The 16,376-nt window shown below is 31.6% G+C and overlaps 1 protein-coding gene across 3 annotated transcripts in view; it reads left to right on the top strand.

The window, feature by feature from the left end:
* The window catches only part of LOC145295975 (tuberin-like), a 182,850-nt gene extending 169,979 nt beyond the window's left edge, over positions 1-12,871 (top strand). For all 3 annotated transcript variants that reach the window (XM_080141909.1, XM_080141908.1, XM_080141907.1), the window contains exons 35-38: positions 2,045-2,132; positions 3,861-3,890; positions 7,011-7,099; positions 12,514-12,871. In XM_080141909.1, coding sequence (XP_079998035.1) covers positions 2,045-2,132; positions 3,861-3,890; positions 7,011-7,099; positions 12,514-12,711 — 405 coding nt within the window. In that variant the 3' untranslated portion in view covers positions 12,712-12,871. The remainder of the gene's footprint in view (positions 1-2,044; positions 2,133-3,860; positions 3,891-7,010; positions 7,100-12,513) is intronic.
* Positions 12,872-16,376: the final 3,505 nt, after the last annotated feature.

Below are 16,376 nucleotides of genomic sequence, written 5' to 3'. Positions count from 1 at the left end.
ATTTGATAATTTTGATGAAGTTAAATCACCTTATATAAGTTTAATTAATTTTGATATGGAGAAAGCGGTTTTAAATTTAAAAAAAAAAGAAAAAAAAAAGGGGAAATAAACTTTGAGTCCACAAAAAAGTGCAGTGACCTGAAGGATAAGTTAGCCCCAGACACCAACTTCAAATGTAGAAGATACATGGAACAGGCACATCCTATTGATGATCCTTCCCATAAAGAGATCGTACTCGATGACAATATCCTGGACTTTTCTGCTATCTAGCTAATATGCTGAGTGCAGGTTGTGAATGTAAAATTAGTACAACCACAACAGTGAAGGAAGTTTGGAGAAATTTTGTAAATTGTCCTGCATTCAGGGTAAGTTGTATAGCAGCTGTGTCAAGAGTGTTGTGATATATGGCATTGTGATATATGATGGGCCCTCACTCAGCCGTCTCTTACTCATCTGCAGTGCAATGACAGATGCAAGATTTTGTGCATGAACTTGTAAACCCAACAAGTCAGATCAGAGGATTTGCTGAAAGCACTACACTTGTCCAACATGGAGGTTTTCCCAACGATGAATTGACTGTTGTAGAAACATGAATATCTTGAATTGCAGGAAGATTGGCCAGTCAAAGAAAACTTTGAAACGAGTGATTAGACAAAATTGCACAGAATTGAATTTTCAGCTGAATCTTGTGAACTGGAGAGTGAGTTTTGTAACATCAGAAAACAGCTGATCGCTGAACAAGAGAGAAGTAGTGTTAAATGAATAGAAGAAACCTGACACCGTGTATGATCGTGTTTAGTTAGTATAGTTTTTACACACACACACACCATATCAGTGAACCTGTTTAGCCAGAGTTGCCTACTTTTAACCATGTTTTTTGTTAAACAACACAGCACTAAGACCAAACCACATGTGTGGGTATAACCAGAAAACAAATCTAAATTAAAATATAAATAATAAAATTAAATAACCTGATTTTGTATGGAACCCATAAAACTCAAGGATACCTTTACCAAGTTATGGCAGTTTTCATTTTTTTTTTTTTTTTATCGTTTAACATTGATGAGCATTTCACTGTGTTTTAGCAGTTTAAAAAATGTCCCTGAAGTCAAAGGTAAAGTATATCTAATCACTCAATAAATGTGTGTGTGTGTGTGTATATATATATATATGTGTGTGTGTGTGTGTATGTATATATAATCAACTTTGAAGTTGGTGTTTTAATTCTGTGCTCATGAATGAAGAGACTTGAATCCATAAACATCCATATTGTCTCTGAAATGACCGTACACTAAATTGTGGTTTATATTGAATTCTTGGAATATACGTAACAATGTTATAATTTTATTTACTTAAGATTCATTAAGTCATATGCCTGTAATAATAAAAAAAAAAAATAAATCTCTAAACTGGAAAATAAAGATATAGTCACTGGAATCTGCTTTTGTATTCTCTCTCTCTATACATACATATATATATATATATATATATATATATATATATATATATATATATATAATGGAATTAGTGTTGGGACAATTAATCGGAATTAGGAATGAAAAAAATCAGAACTTTTTGGAATATCAGAATCAGAAAAATATTGTTGCTATTTTCCGATGCCAAAAACGATTCTTTTAATTGTTTTTATTTGTTTGTTTATATTTAGAACTTAATTTTCCATGGCTTGTATTAATGATGAAATGATAAATATTTATTGATTTGAAACTACCAGTAAAATTAAAATTTATATATCACTCCTACAAGTGTATTTTTATATTTGTGAAATTATATGCACATATTGGATGGGGTTTTACAATAATCTGACCCTCACCCCAAAAAAACAACTCTATATGTAGAAATTTAAAAAGAACCAAAATCAGAAATTTAGAATAGAATTGCTTATTGCATTGAAATCGAAAAATATTGGACTAGCCCCATCACTGATGTATATCTCTTCTTTTTTAATAAGTATTATTTCTAATTTATCTTTACTAAAACTTCACACTTAAACTCGTCTAATTATTTGTATTTTTGTTTAATCTAGAGTGAACTTAATTTTGTGAATATTGTCATTGAACCTCTTGACTGTGAAACCAATGCGGTAACAATTGTAACAAAGGAAAGTAAGAAAGGTAAGTTACTTGTGACGTATCATTGGAACCGTCCGCTCTTCTTTGATATCAAGCTCTAGATTTTTATTATTAACAAGAATATAATACTAGCAGAACCTGTGGAAATTCCACAGTAGTTGAAAATTTTTAAAACACATTATGAATAAAAAATAAAATAAAACAAATAATCATAAATTTAAAATAAGTTTTTAGAAAATTATTTTTTTTAACCTTTTAAAGCTAAAAAGAATTGATCTTAAAAATATTTTGATTTATTTTTCATTTAAAATTCAATACAACACATTGTTTTGTTTTTTTCTGGATAATTTTTTTATATAAATTATATAAAGGAACAGATATCGATTCACCTGCACACTTTTTTAAATTAAAAAAAAACTTAGTCAACATGACTTTTTTATTAAATTATGAAACAAAATAGCCAATTTGAAACTATAAATAGACAGCCGTGTTTTTGTTTTTTTTCTTTTTTTGAAAATTTTTTGAGAGGATGTGGTTTTAATTATTTTTAACTGATAAAGAGCGACTATAAAGAGGTAATTAGTTTCTTGTTAATGCTTACAATAATGATGTTCTTTTGTTTTTTGGGTTTTTTTTTGTGACACTGGACATACAGACAAGTAAATTAATATTTAGAAGATTTGATTTAATGTTTCCGTATATTAAAAAAAAAAAATCTTTGTAAATGATGATAATTATATGATGGCTGTGTAATACAAAAGACAGTCTTAGATCTTATGACTTCAGAGGAAGATTAAATTTAGACAGTATAGAGAGATGTGTGCAAAACAGGAGATTTTGTTGGTATTATCACACTGAAAGAATGGACAAGAGTTCTTGGGTTAATAGATGTAGAACAGTTGATGTAGCAGATTCATTTCAGGAGGGGGGGGTAGAAAAAGACCAAAGGAATGATATGAATGAAGAAGAAAAAGGAATTAAACCTAGCAAGAGATAAATTTGAAAGTCAATATCTAAAAACTGTTAAACTGACATTAAATCAAAGATGATGATGACATGTATTTTCTAGTAAATGCGATGCTTTAAATCTGTATTAAATGAAAAATAGATTTGTAAACATATGCCAAATATTGTATTTAGACAAACTCAATGTTTTGTGTAAATTAAGTTGCAAAAATAAAAATGGAAAATAATAAAATGAAGATTTTATAATTTTTTTTTATTTACTCCTACAAAATATTTGACCTGCTTTTACAGAAGCCTGTTCACATATTGAATAGAAGGAAAGAACTTTTTTTTCTTGATTTTAAAATATGGTTTTAAATATATAATCTGATTTTTTTTTATATACAAATTGAATAACAAAAAGTTTAGAGAGTAGTTAAGAAATCCTTAAAAAAATATAAAGTCTGATGGTGAAATACGGTACTTTAAACTTACATAGCAAACAGAATTGAACAATTTTTTATATGAAAATTTGCTTTTTTTAAAATAAAATTAAAATTTTTTTAAAAACTTCACTAATAAAAAATGTTAAATGGTGGTTTAATCTCTACTAAGTTAAGATATTAAGGTATTCATTTAAAAAAGCGTTTAAGAGAGGACACTTTCCTTCCTTGTCCACCGTCCACTCCCACTTATACATGTGCTAATGTAATGAGTATCTTTTTATTGGCATTAAAAATGACTTCTCCATAAAAAGTGTGCATGTGTACACTTTTAATGTTAATAGTATTATTAAAACACTTTTTTTTCTTCTTTTTTTTTCAGCTAACGTCAAAGAAGAAGTCATCACAGCTGGTAAGATTTCTTTAAGTTTACATTCTATTTTATGTTTGTGTTTGTTTTTTTTTTTCTCTTAAAATTTTTTTTTAAATACTCCACATAAAAAAATCTTAGTTGATTGAATTTGCTTAAAATGAATTACTAAATTATGTGCTTTCTTTTCTAGATACTAATACTAGTTCAGAAACGTATAAAGCCAGGTGTTTTAATGAACATATCGGTTGTCTCTAACCTAAGTTTTTCCCAGCTATGTCATAAGTCATTGTTACTTGGAGATTTTATGTCATAATCTCCCAACTTCCTCTTCTTTGCTGTGCTCAGCAAATATTTGTAACGACTCATGTTTTCCAATCTAGTGCTACCAGATCAGGCTCTGAAGATATTGCCTTCCTGACCTAAAATGCATCAAACGTTGATATCATTGTTTTTTTTTCCCTTTGCAAAACTTGATCATGTTCTGCTAAACCAAAAATAATTTTCCTCTACCAAATAACCAAACCAAAAGCCAAATATTTGAAGATATAAATAACTTCAAACATAACTTTTTATCGAAATGACGACATTCTGCATTAAATAACCTGAAAAGGGTTGATATGTTGTAAAACAGAGCCACCAAACCAATCATATGTTCCCAGAGTGTGTTACAGATTTCCGCATTGAGAATACAAACTCTGTAAGAGATAACAAAGATTATTCTGAAGCAGCTCATTAGAATTGCCTGTGTTATCTTTGAGAACAAGTGACTTCTATAGAAAGGAAGATCAAGAGAATACTCTCTGTATAGGTCATATTAAAGAAATATTTCCCATACCACTAAAAATTAGTCCTGGATATTATGGGAAATTTTTTAATGTTGCTGGGTTCTTAATGCTTGAAGAGATGTCTTCCTTTGATGTTTATGTGATATAAGGTCTTAGGTAAACTGGAGTTGCCTCCCTTGGTCGGTTAAGAGATGAAGTATGTTTTTAGGATTGGGTGACTGAGTTATCTCTTTTTTAACTGTGTACTTATAAAGGCGCATATGCGACATGTCATCACACTTTCGTGTTGTTGATCGATCGATGCCTCTGTTCAGTCTCGAAAGACAAAGGGTACCCCTGTAGGGGCAGTTGTGCGTGTAATTATGAGACAAGGGTTGCGCGATCTCTAACCACACCTCTTCTGAATCGACACTGTTTGGGTTCAGTGGCAAGGAGAAGACTAGGACGACTGGAAACAATGCTGAGATAAGCGGAGAGCACATACAGCACCTGGAAGTCCCAAATGGTCACCCATTTAGTACTGACCAGGCTCAACGTTGCTTAACTTCGGTGATCCAGCGAGAACGGGTGTGTCAATGTGATTATGCCGTGTTGTAAACAAGTGAATAAACAGACTTGTCTGTCTGTGTGTAAAAAAAAAAAAAAAATGGTGAGAAGATATTACGTTAATTAATTTGTTTGTCATCATCAATATATCTTCCACTATGAAATTATTTAAGGAAGAAAGGTACGTTTTTCTCTATTTACTTCGTAATTAATTCAACAAAGGTTATTAATTAATTCAACAGGTTTGACATTGAAGTGTAATCGGTGATGAGGCTTCAATTTAAGAACTTTATGGAGTGTTACTTTTTAGTTACCATTACTTTTTGGCCCAGAATAGTAATACCTGTCATCGGGATTCTATTTATGATTTAAATAAAATTTGACATGAGTATGGTACTAGACTTAATTGGACAAGGCGTTTCTCTTTACCCCAACCCCAAGTCTTTCTTGACCCTTTCTACTTTTGTAACATTGCGCAGATGTAAATGAATGTGAAGTAATGTCCTTGGTGGACAGGAGAGGACTATAAAAAGGAGAGATGAGATAACGTTCGCAATCACGTACAAAGCATGAAGAATGTTCTAGATTACATGAGTGACATCATGGCTGTAACCATGAGGAAATAAATGTTACTACAAAGAACAAGCAAGTTGAAGTTATTTCCTCCTTGGTCTCCTTTGCGACTGAAATTGCACACAACATGAGTTGATTCACGAACAGGGTTATAATTTTTGTTGTTTTATTTTTTTTAATGCCTATCCTATTTTGTAACACTATCAACTACTAAAGCCTCCCCTCTTTCTCCAGTCCTGGATATGACCTAAAACTATATCCGATGGTGAGGCCCCACCTTGCGGGCCTTGGAGTGTGGAGCCACCCTTTTATTACCATTGCTCTCAGGTCCACTCTGACCCGGAGTGGTAGTACCTGTTAGGGTCCCAACTATGGGTTAAATAGAATCCAACTTAAAAAACAAATACACTCCATTAAAAATCGTTCCTCAAAATAACTATATTCGGCATTAAATAACCTGAAAAAGGTTGATATGTCGTAAAACAAAAACAACCAACCTCTTTCTCCAAACATCACAGGTATGATCCCCAAATTGCATCCAGTTGTGAAACTGCGATTTGAGGATCTTTGGAAAGAATGCAGCTACCCTTAGTCATTATTGCTTCTAATTGCACTTTGACCCAGATGCTGTATATCTATTATTTTTTTTTTTTTTTTTTTACTAAGGAGTTATGTTCATCAAGGCCAGAAAGCCACTCCAGGATAAAGGCTAATGATTTGTGTTAAAATGTATGATGAAACAAACATCTTGAGGATTGCTAATCCCGGTTGAATCTTGGCTGAAATTGCTTACTAACATGACGGCTAAATAAGAATTTCTTAGCATTGGATTTGAAAACAATCATGCCGTAGTCAGCTGAGAAACAACCCGGTGTTATTTCATTCCAGGACAGACAGTCCTTGGAAAGAAACTCTGCTCATGGAAGCTTTAAGTTTTAAATACACAAAGTTAAATAGAAATTATAGTTTACAGAATATGCGCCGAGAAAACAAGCTAATCTACAAACCAATCATATGTCATATACAAAAAGTGTTTTATAGGATGTCTCTGCAGAAAGTGTTTTTATGGGATGTCCCTGCAGAAAGTGTTTTTATGGGATGTCTTGTCAAAAATGTTGCAAACAAGCTAATTTACAAACCAATCATATGTCATATACAAAAAGTGTTTTATGGGATGTCTCTGCAGAAAGTGTTTTTATGGGATGTCTTGTCAAAAATGTTGCAAACAAGCTAATCCATATTTTTTATTATTCAGATATAGCAGAAGCATTGGGTCAGGAGGCGAAGATCATCTCTGATAAAAAGATTGCTTCTCTTGTTCGACTGATGGCTATCCACTCTAATGTAAGTAAATCCTGTGGACTGTTTTGCTAACATTATATATTCATCTTTTTTTTTTTTTTTTTTTTCAGATTCTCTTTACAACAAGCATTTTTTCTTAGTTTGTTTTGTCGATGAATAAATCATTTGATTCTTAATATTTAAAACCTTAAGAACTCAAAGTGTATTTATTTGTGGGAGACATTGATTGTTCCCCATAAATGAAATAGATCTGTAAAAAATACAAAGATTTTTTTTTTTTATTTTGGAAAAAAATGATTGATAAAATAAATAAAACTTGGGACTTTGGAATATAGCAAAATTATTGTTTATTTATATGTGCTCTGTTAACAAATATAGCTTTTAATTTATGAAAAAAAAAAGACTAGTATACACAAAGCGTGAAAAATAATTGCCAAAGCATATTTTTTCATAAAATCTGTACACATACACGCACTCTCACACATATATTATATATGTAATATATACATAAGATTTATAGTTAAATTCTGTGAAGTAAAAATATAGAATTTTTAGATAAAAAAATTTCAAACAAGGAATACAAAAAAATTTTGTTATTTCCTTAATCCATGGATTTTCAATGCATGGCTCATATCTTCAAAGGAAATGTATTTGACAAAATGATCATTATGAATAAACACAAATCGTTCAATTTAGCTAAAATATTGAAAAAAATTAGAGTTAGAAAATATTAAAATAAAACAAAACAGATAAGGATATAATTTGTTTAAGGTGATCTAACACAAGAATTGGATAAATCATGAAAAGTATTCAGAGATGCATGATTCAAATGGTGTCCCCGGAATAGTGATGAAGATTAGTTTTATATTCCACACACTATATATATATATATATATATATATATATATATATATATATATATATATATATATATATATATGGCAAAATCCAACTGGAAATTGGCAAATTTACATATTCCGGTTGGATTTTACCATATATATATTTTCTATAGACTACCTAATACCAAAACAAATGAAATTTATAATCTCTAAACTTTTACTTCTGGACATTGGATTCTACAATTTTGTACTTTGCCTTCGATATTGGAATTAACTTTTTTAAAAGAGAGAATCGCCTGATCATCAAAGATAAGGTGCAAGAAAGCAAGTGAGGTCCACAGTTTTATAATTATATAGACACATATATAATGTATGTATCTATGTATGTATTTGTGAGAGAGATTATATATATATATATATATATATATATACTAGTAAGTTACATTCTAATGACCAAAAGAACAAAATCAATCCGCAATCATAATTTTTTACTCATGTAGGTGGATGCCTATATTTTTCCATTATTATCTTACACGTGTTTTGTTGTCATGATGGAAAATAGTCTTTATGCCATCAAACAGCTTATTAGAGAAGAACAGATATCTTTAAAAATTGTCACAAGGGGATGAAGTAAAAAGAAGGATACTTAAGATGAGAAAGACGGAAAATCAAATACTTGAAAACACTTACTAATGAGTGATATTCAGAGACCTTCCTCTCCTCCAAAAAAAAAAAAGAAAGATATCCGATCTAATGAAAATCAGATCTCACAATATCATCTTGGATTTCTTAAGTCTGTTGTTTTAAATTTTGGTAAGAAAAAAAAAAAATGAATAAAAACTTGGTCATTGCAATTTAACATAGCATTGTTTACTTGTATATGTTTAGAAGGCTGTAAGCGTATGAGAAGAGAGTGAATTTTACTCTGTGAAAATCGAAGTAACAAACATAAAGACACAAAGTAGCTTTTATTTTTACTTACTGATTGTTTTTTTTTTTTTTATCTTAATCATATGTTTTTTTTTTAAATTCACAAAAAAACCTTATATGGAGATGCTTTGAAAAGGAGATATTAACCATAAAATATTACAAAAACTTGGATATCATCTAACACATGATTGATTGAAAGTTTTAAAAAAATATGACAGTAAATAGAAAATGAAAAAAAAAACATTACATAGTGTCTCTTTGTTTATTTTATTTTTATTCTTATTTTTTTTAGTGATTCTGCCATTGTCTTAGATTTATGTACATCTGTTCTTCCCTCATGCATATTATAGAGTGTTGTATCATCAGCAAATAACTCATCTCGGACACAATATTATCAAGGAGGTCGTTTATGAATATCAGGAATAATAATGGTCCAAGGATCGATCCCTGAGGCACTCCCACATTAATGTTATGCTGCTTAGATGTATGTCCATCAATGACAACCTGTATGCTTCTATTGTCTAAGAAAGATCTAATTATATTTAGTATACGTCCAGTTATACCGTACGATTTAATTTTCATTAGCAGCCCTTTATGCCAGACTTTATCAAGGGCCTTGGATATATCAAGGGTTACAACCCTGGCTTCACCCGCCTTATCCAGTACATGGTAAATGCGTTCAGAGATGATGTTAAAATATCTGCAGGAGAACGACATTGCCTGAATCATACTGTTTATCAGAGAAGATTTGCTTTTGCGAGGTGGTGAACTCGTGCTTTTTTCTCAAAGATTTTAGTGAAGAGTGGGAGGAGACTAATGGGGCAATAATTAAGAGGGTCTGTTCTTTCACCAGAACTTTTGTACGCTGATACCACAGAGACCATCTTCCAGCTATTAGGGAAGCAAGATTCAGCAAGGCATTTATTGTAGAGCTTGGAAAGTATGGGGGCTAGCTCGGCTGAACATTTCTTAATTAGTATAGCAGGGATGAGATCAGGCCCACACGCCATTGAGGTGTCATAAGTTTTGTTTGATATTGTGGACATGAGAAGGAGTGATTTTTACATCATCTAATGTGGCTTCAGACCGCATAGGGAAATTTGGGAGGGAGTTGTTTGTTGGTTCTAAGGTGGAGTTGGAGGCGAATCGCAGGGCAAGCAGTTCTGCCTTCTCCATTGCCGTTCAGGCAATCTTCTGGTTGTTGCTCAGTGAGGGAATTACTGATTGCCCTTTATTCACTACACTATTATAGATTTTCTAGAAATCATGAGTTTCTATCTTTTGCGATTCAATGCGTTTCCTGATTATTTCAGCATGCTTTCTTTTGGCTGTCATTATTTCTCTCTTACAATGATTTCTAGCATCTACGAATTTTTGCCTATTTGTATTTGACTTATGACGTGCAAACCAGCGGAATGCATGCTGTCTTTGTGCAATGGCAGCTGCACAATCTGCAGTGAACCATGGGGATGAGTGGGGCTTGCTATTACTACTAAGGAGTACCAGAATTGTTTAATTTCTTTTGTTTGTCATCAGTGGGCTAATCATACTCTTTGAAAATCAGAAAAATAAACTGATAGTCATTAAATATTAGTTTTCTAAAAGAAAATGTTGTAGGTGCAATTCTTGGACTTGCAGGTTTGGATTTAAATATTCATTCGATGTAGAAAAGTGTACCACCACAGTTCCCCGGGTCGGCCCATGCACACGTACCCCAGCAGGGGGGTTTGTTTTTTCAATCCTGCTTAACGGGACCAATTAGTATAACAAGACAGTCTCCAATCCCTAAACACAGTGGCTAACTCCAAGACCTCGTGGCTACATTTTTATTTTCGTCTAGTGGTGGGCCCTTCAAAATGTAACCAGACACTTACTTATCACTGAAACTACCTCTCTGATGCTCAGAGCGCACAAAATGCGCATAACCCTCATTCTGTGCGGCAATACCTTTAGTATGCTGACTGGTTATTCATTGTCAGATGCTGTGGTTTGAGTTTTACTCGTAGATGTTTTGATGAATGGCTGGTTGTGATTTCAATGCTGTAAATAACTGGGTTTTCAAATCAAAGTAATTCAATAAGAATAATTATTTGTAAGATATTTCAGAGTACACTTTGTGCAAAGAAGAATTAAATTCTTTGGGTTATTAACAGTTTCAAGATGCAGGATATCTTCAACTTAGGTTCGTTCAGACAGCTTCTCAGTCAGAGGAAGAATCAACTTAGCTCTTTTGGGAAGGTTATCTAGCCCTGAATTCTTCAATGCCCAGCAAGCAAATCCTTTCTGTTTGCCAAACGGAATTTGTTTTTTTTTTTTTTGATAAAACCCCAATTCTGATCACCATCTCTTTGAAATAAGCATTTCCTCCTCTAACGTTTGAGATTATCCCTTCCCTTCTATTGTCTTTCTCTTCTCTTTTCTTTCCTCTTCCCAATCTCTTTTCTTTCTTTTTCTCTCTTAAACCATATCTCTCTTTAATTCTCTTTTTAATTTTTCTTTTTCTTTCTCAAACCCCTTCTTTGCTCCAAGGAAACTTTATTATCACTATGCCTGTGGTCTTTCCATCTTTCAAGATAATTACCACCTATAATGGGGGTTGGGGTCTGTTATTTAACATAAAACACGTGGTCTACTGCGGATATCTTCATGAATGTAAGCTAGACTCTTTGCTGCCAATGTAAACTTTACTTTGCTGAGAAATTACTTTTTTTTTCTATCATATCAGCAATAAAAACATTTATTCTGATCTCCACCATTTGGTCTTTCTTAAACCTTGTGTCAATCACCTCACCTAACCTTTAGCCCGTAAGCAAGGTGAATTGGTCTTGCCCGGTGCATGCAACAGTGTTAGAAAACATTAAAAAACTGGAATTTACATGTATTGTGTCATCAGAAAATCAGATGCAACTAATTCTAAATTCACAAAGGTATTCTAAGAGCATTTAACTCCAATTTTTGGCTTCTCCATTAGAAACCTTGTCGTGCTTGGTAAAAAATATCATTTTCTGTTTTGGAGTAATTTCACATGAAATCTCTCATTTTTAAACATTGAGCAATTGATTTATGCAACAACTAAATTATTTATTAATTTATTTAAATGTTTTTAGTTTGAATTTAGAAGGTCAGTAAACAAAAAACGCTGTATATTGGATATCTATATTTACCAAGTATGACAAGGTTTCAACAAATGTAGAAACCAAAAACCGGAGTTGAATGCTCTTAGAATACCTTTGAGTAAAGATATTTACAGCTAACTAGCTTCATTCGCTCACTTTTGCCTTGCAATTTAATTCCTAATCACTACTTTAAATCACTGAAACGAAACTAATCGATAAGAAAAAGATAAAACTACTGCTATTACTGCCTCAAGCTTAATCTCTCACTTTCTCACACATGCACACTATTAAAGAGATATTACATTTTCTGAGCATTAAAATATTTTTTAGGTGATATTGAGTATTTGAAGCAACAGCAATAACCAACAGTTTAAAAACTGAATTTTTGAAAGAAGCAGTAGTAACAGTCACTATATATATTTTTTTCACTTTCGTACTAGTTTCTTACCTCCCATCATACGTATTCATACCGTGAATCTATATGTTCATGTGTACGTCCACTTTCATCATATCATCTCAACATTATTGACAAAATATAATTTTAGACTTATTTTTTTCTTTCTTTCTCTAGTTGGCAGCAATGGTGTTATGGCGCCAGCATAATATACCTGAAGATCCTTTTGCATCTAACTGGCTGGAACGTTTACGACACATGAAACGTCTCCACAACAGAGTAATGGAAGGATTAAAGACAATGGCCGATGAAAAGGCTGGCTACGACCGAACGGAGGGAAGAGTGTTCCATGAAGATTTCACGGATTATTCCTAGATGATTTTTTTTTATTTTTCTTTCTCATCTGATCTTCACCATTTTTTTTTTTTTTTTTTCCTGACTTTAACCTATTCCGGTTGATGCATCCTTGTGGCCAAAATAAGACAGAAACATTTGCAATGAATAAGGAAAAATAAACAAAGAAATTAAAAAAAAATCCCCTCCCCCCCATTGCTTATTCTACTTACATTTGCATCTCTTAATGCAAATGTTTTTTTTGTTTATTTTCTTTCTAAAAAGACAGATTTTTTAAAAACATTCCCTATCCCCCACCCCTGCCCCCTTCGTTTGTATGAATTTGTGCCCAGTTTTCTTGGTCCTGATTCAGTTATTCATATAAACAAAAAACAAAAAAAAAACACTAACGGAGTGGCAAAATGGTTGTGTTCTCTGTACATAGACACTTTACACTGCTGTCCTCCCTCTCTCTCTCTCTCTCTCTCTCTTCCATTTACCCCTCCCCCTTCTTTTTAGTCCTCTTCCCTCTCCACTGTACACTCTCCCCCCCCCCCCACATCATTTACAAAAACAATAATTCAAGGGAAAACCATAAAGACCCATCCCCCCACTTCCCTACATATAAATCAAAAACTTTTGGATCACAAAATCCCAATCTGTTTTTTTTTTTGTTTGTTTATTGTTTATTTTTTTTCTCATTAGCTGATGAGGTTAGAACCATGCACGCCTAACAAAACCAAAAACTAAAAGCCAATTTCTTGTCGCACAAATTTTCTTGTTTCATTGGCTTTCCCCTAACCCGAACCCCTGTTTTTCTTTGTACAGAAAACGAGAGAAAGAAATGATTCAAGTGAAAGATTTTTTTTTAATTTATTTTTTTTTATGAGAAAGAATGGAAGATAAACTGAATTGGTCTGTACTGATTGCGAATTATGTATTGTCCTAAGATGACTGTGTGATTATTTTCTATTCTTGCATTTTTTTTTTCCTTTGCTGTTATGGTGGTCAACTGCTAGTTCTATTTTCAACCTTAAATTAGGAATCTTTTTCCTCACTTTTTTTTTTTAAATACACTTACATTTTTAAACTATATATTATTTAAATTCACACAATTTAGGATAATAGTTGAATAGTGTATACATTAATAGAGCTCAAAATATAATAATTTGATAGATGTTAGAATTTGTTAAAAAAAAAAAAAACCTTTGAATTCATACAATTGTTTCCATCCATATTAAAACATACAATCTCTTTGTAACAAACTCGTTTTCAAAAGATTTAATGAGTGAATTTTTAATCAATCAGATAAAGCCAAAACAATTTTTTTTTATTTTTTATTTTTTTTTTTTACATCAACATTGGAGGGGAGGAGGCTTAATTTAATGGATAAACATCGCCAAAGAAACTTTTGCAAACAACTTGAGTTTATTATCAAGACAATGTATCTTTTAAAATAGCAGAAACAATTGTATGAATCATAATGTTTTTGAACAAATTTGGAACATTTATTAAATTATTATATTATGATAGTTATGCAATTAATAATCCAATATAATGAAAAAAAGAAAACCAAAAATTGTTTGTGTGTTCAACATATTTCAGTTTTTAACTTCTATGTTTTTCTTCAAATCACTTAAGTTTCAAAGAAAAAACAAAACAGATGTAACCTTTATAAACATAAACAATTTTCGTTTTTTTCTCTTTCACACACACACACACACACACATGTGTGTGTGTGGGGGTATGATACTTTGTCTACATATCTCTCCTTTTCTTTTTTTTTTTTTTTTTTTTTTTGTTTTTAAAGAATAAATACAATAGCTGTGCCCACCTTAACCCACTTCTATGATTCTCTTGTTGATCAATAAGCAAGATTTTCAAGCTGAAATAATGAAAATTTCTAAATATAAATATTCTCTACAGTTCCTCATGATAAAAACAAATAATACCTATTTTACTAACACTAGTTCAGTATTTTTTGCTAATAATTATTCTGATAAAATCTTTTCATGCCAATTGGATATTAAAAGGAAAGTTTAAAAAAAAAAAAAAACTATAAAGATTGATGAAAGTTGTAAAATATTACATATTGTATTAGATGATTTTTATGGCTCTCAGTTTTAAGTTTTTCTTTTGATTATCAAAGAATTACATAGGAAATAAATTTTATTAAAAAAGCAAATCTTAAAAAAAACAACAAAAAAAACTGTGTTTTGACAAAGGTTTGATTGGTTCTTTTCATTGTACATGCAACTAAATACCGGGGGGTGGAGGGGTGGGTTCACTAAAAGACATTTTTCCAATACAAAAATTTCTACCTATTTTTTTTTTTTTTTTTTTGTGTATGTTTCTACACAATGAAATCCAAAATATCCTCAACAAATACTTTGTAACTCTCAACTTCATTTTGTATCACGTTTCTGTTATGCTGTTTGTATGAATGGGTGTGTATGCGTGTGTTTACGAATTGAGTCAAATTGATTTCAAATTTGATAGCATATTCCTAGAGCAAATGTTAAATTTTCAAAGGACACCCATGTTTTTACATAGACTGCAGCATAGAAAAAAAAATCCACAAAGAAGAAAAATAGACTTTGATAGAATTCAAACTTGTGCCTATGAATAAGGAGACCATTTTTAACCAGTTGTCATCTTACCACTTGACGATGATTGGTAACCACAAGATTTTCTGAAGTTAAGTGACATGTTGGCTTAAAGTCCAGCAATGTTTTTGATGGAGAGAGGCAGGTGCTGTTGTCGAAGGCAGTGGGGCAGCTCACCAGTCACCATTTTAAGAGGCAAATTATTGTGAGATTAAATAATGATGATGCTAGTTTTTATAAAACCTACCACTTGAAGAGAGGTAGAAAATAGATAGAAACATTGACATTATATATATATATATTAATCATTATTTAATTTCACAATAATTTGCCTCTTAAAATGGTGACTGGTGAGTTGCCCCACTATATATATATTATAGGTTATACTATATGGTAATTAGCCATCTTATACTATAGATTTCAAGTCAAGCACAAATTTCTGTTCCATGCTGAGAATGATCACTGTATTGTTATATCTAATAACTTAGTGCTCTTATTAACATAATAAGCACTCTACATTTACTTTTCCAAAGTATATCAGATCACCATAGTTAAGCAACATTGAGTCTGGCTAGTATTAGATGGGTGACCATTTAGGAATTCTAGGCAGTGTATGTGCTTTCCGCTTATCTCGGCATTGTTTTCAGTGATTCTGAACCTCCACTTGCCCCTGGTATTTAACAATGTTGACTCAGGAGAGGTGAGGTTGGAATTGCACAACTCTTGCCACAAAAATTCCACATGCAGGCACTTTTACAGTGAGTATCCATAGTCTGTCAAGACTGAAGGAAGCTACCATATATATATATATAATAGGTTTCTCCCTTATTTCTATTTCTGTAATCCTTATTGACTTGATAATGTAATAACATTCCTATGTAATGAAATCTTAACTGATTCCATTGTTTGCTGCTCTTAATTGGATAGAGCTTTTTTCATCTAGATAGGATTACCTTACCAATGAACATTTATTTATCAGCTTAATTTTATATATATATATATATATATATATATATATATATATATATATATATATATATGAGAAAGGGAGAGAAAGAAATCAATATAGATTAAGACAAATATTTGAGAGTATGATGTAAA

Source organism: Euprymna scolopes, chromosome 16 (assembly GCF_053919585.1).
Source record: "Euprymna scolopes isolate OS-2025 chromosome 16, ASM5391958v1, whole genome shotgun sequence".
Classification (NCBI taxonomy): Eukaryota; Metazoa; Mollusca; class Cephalopoda; order Sepiida; family Sepiolidae; genus Euprymna; species Euprymna scolopes.
This window is presented reverse-complemented; position numbering and strand designations above follow the sequence as displayed.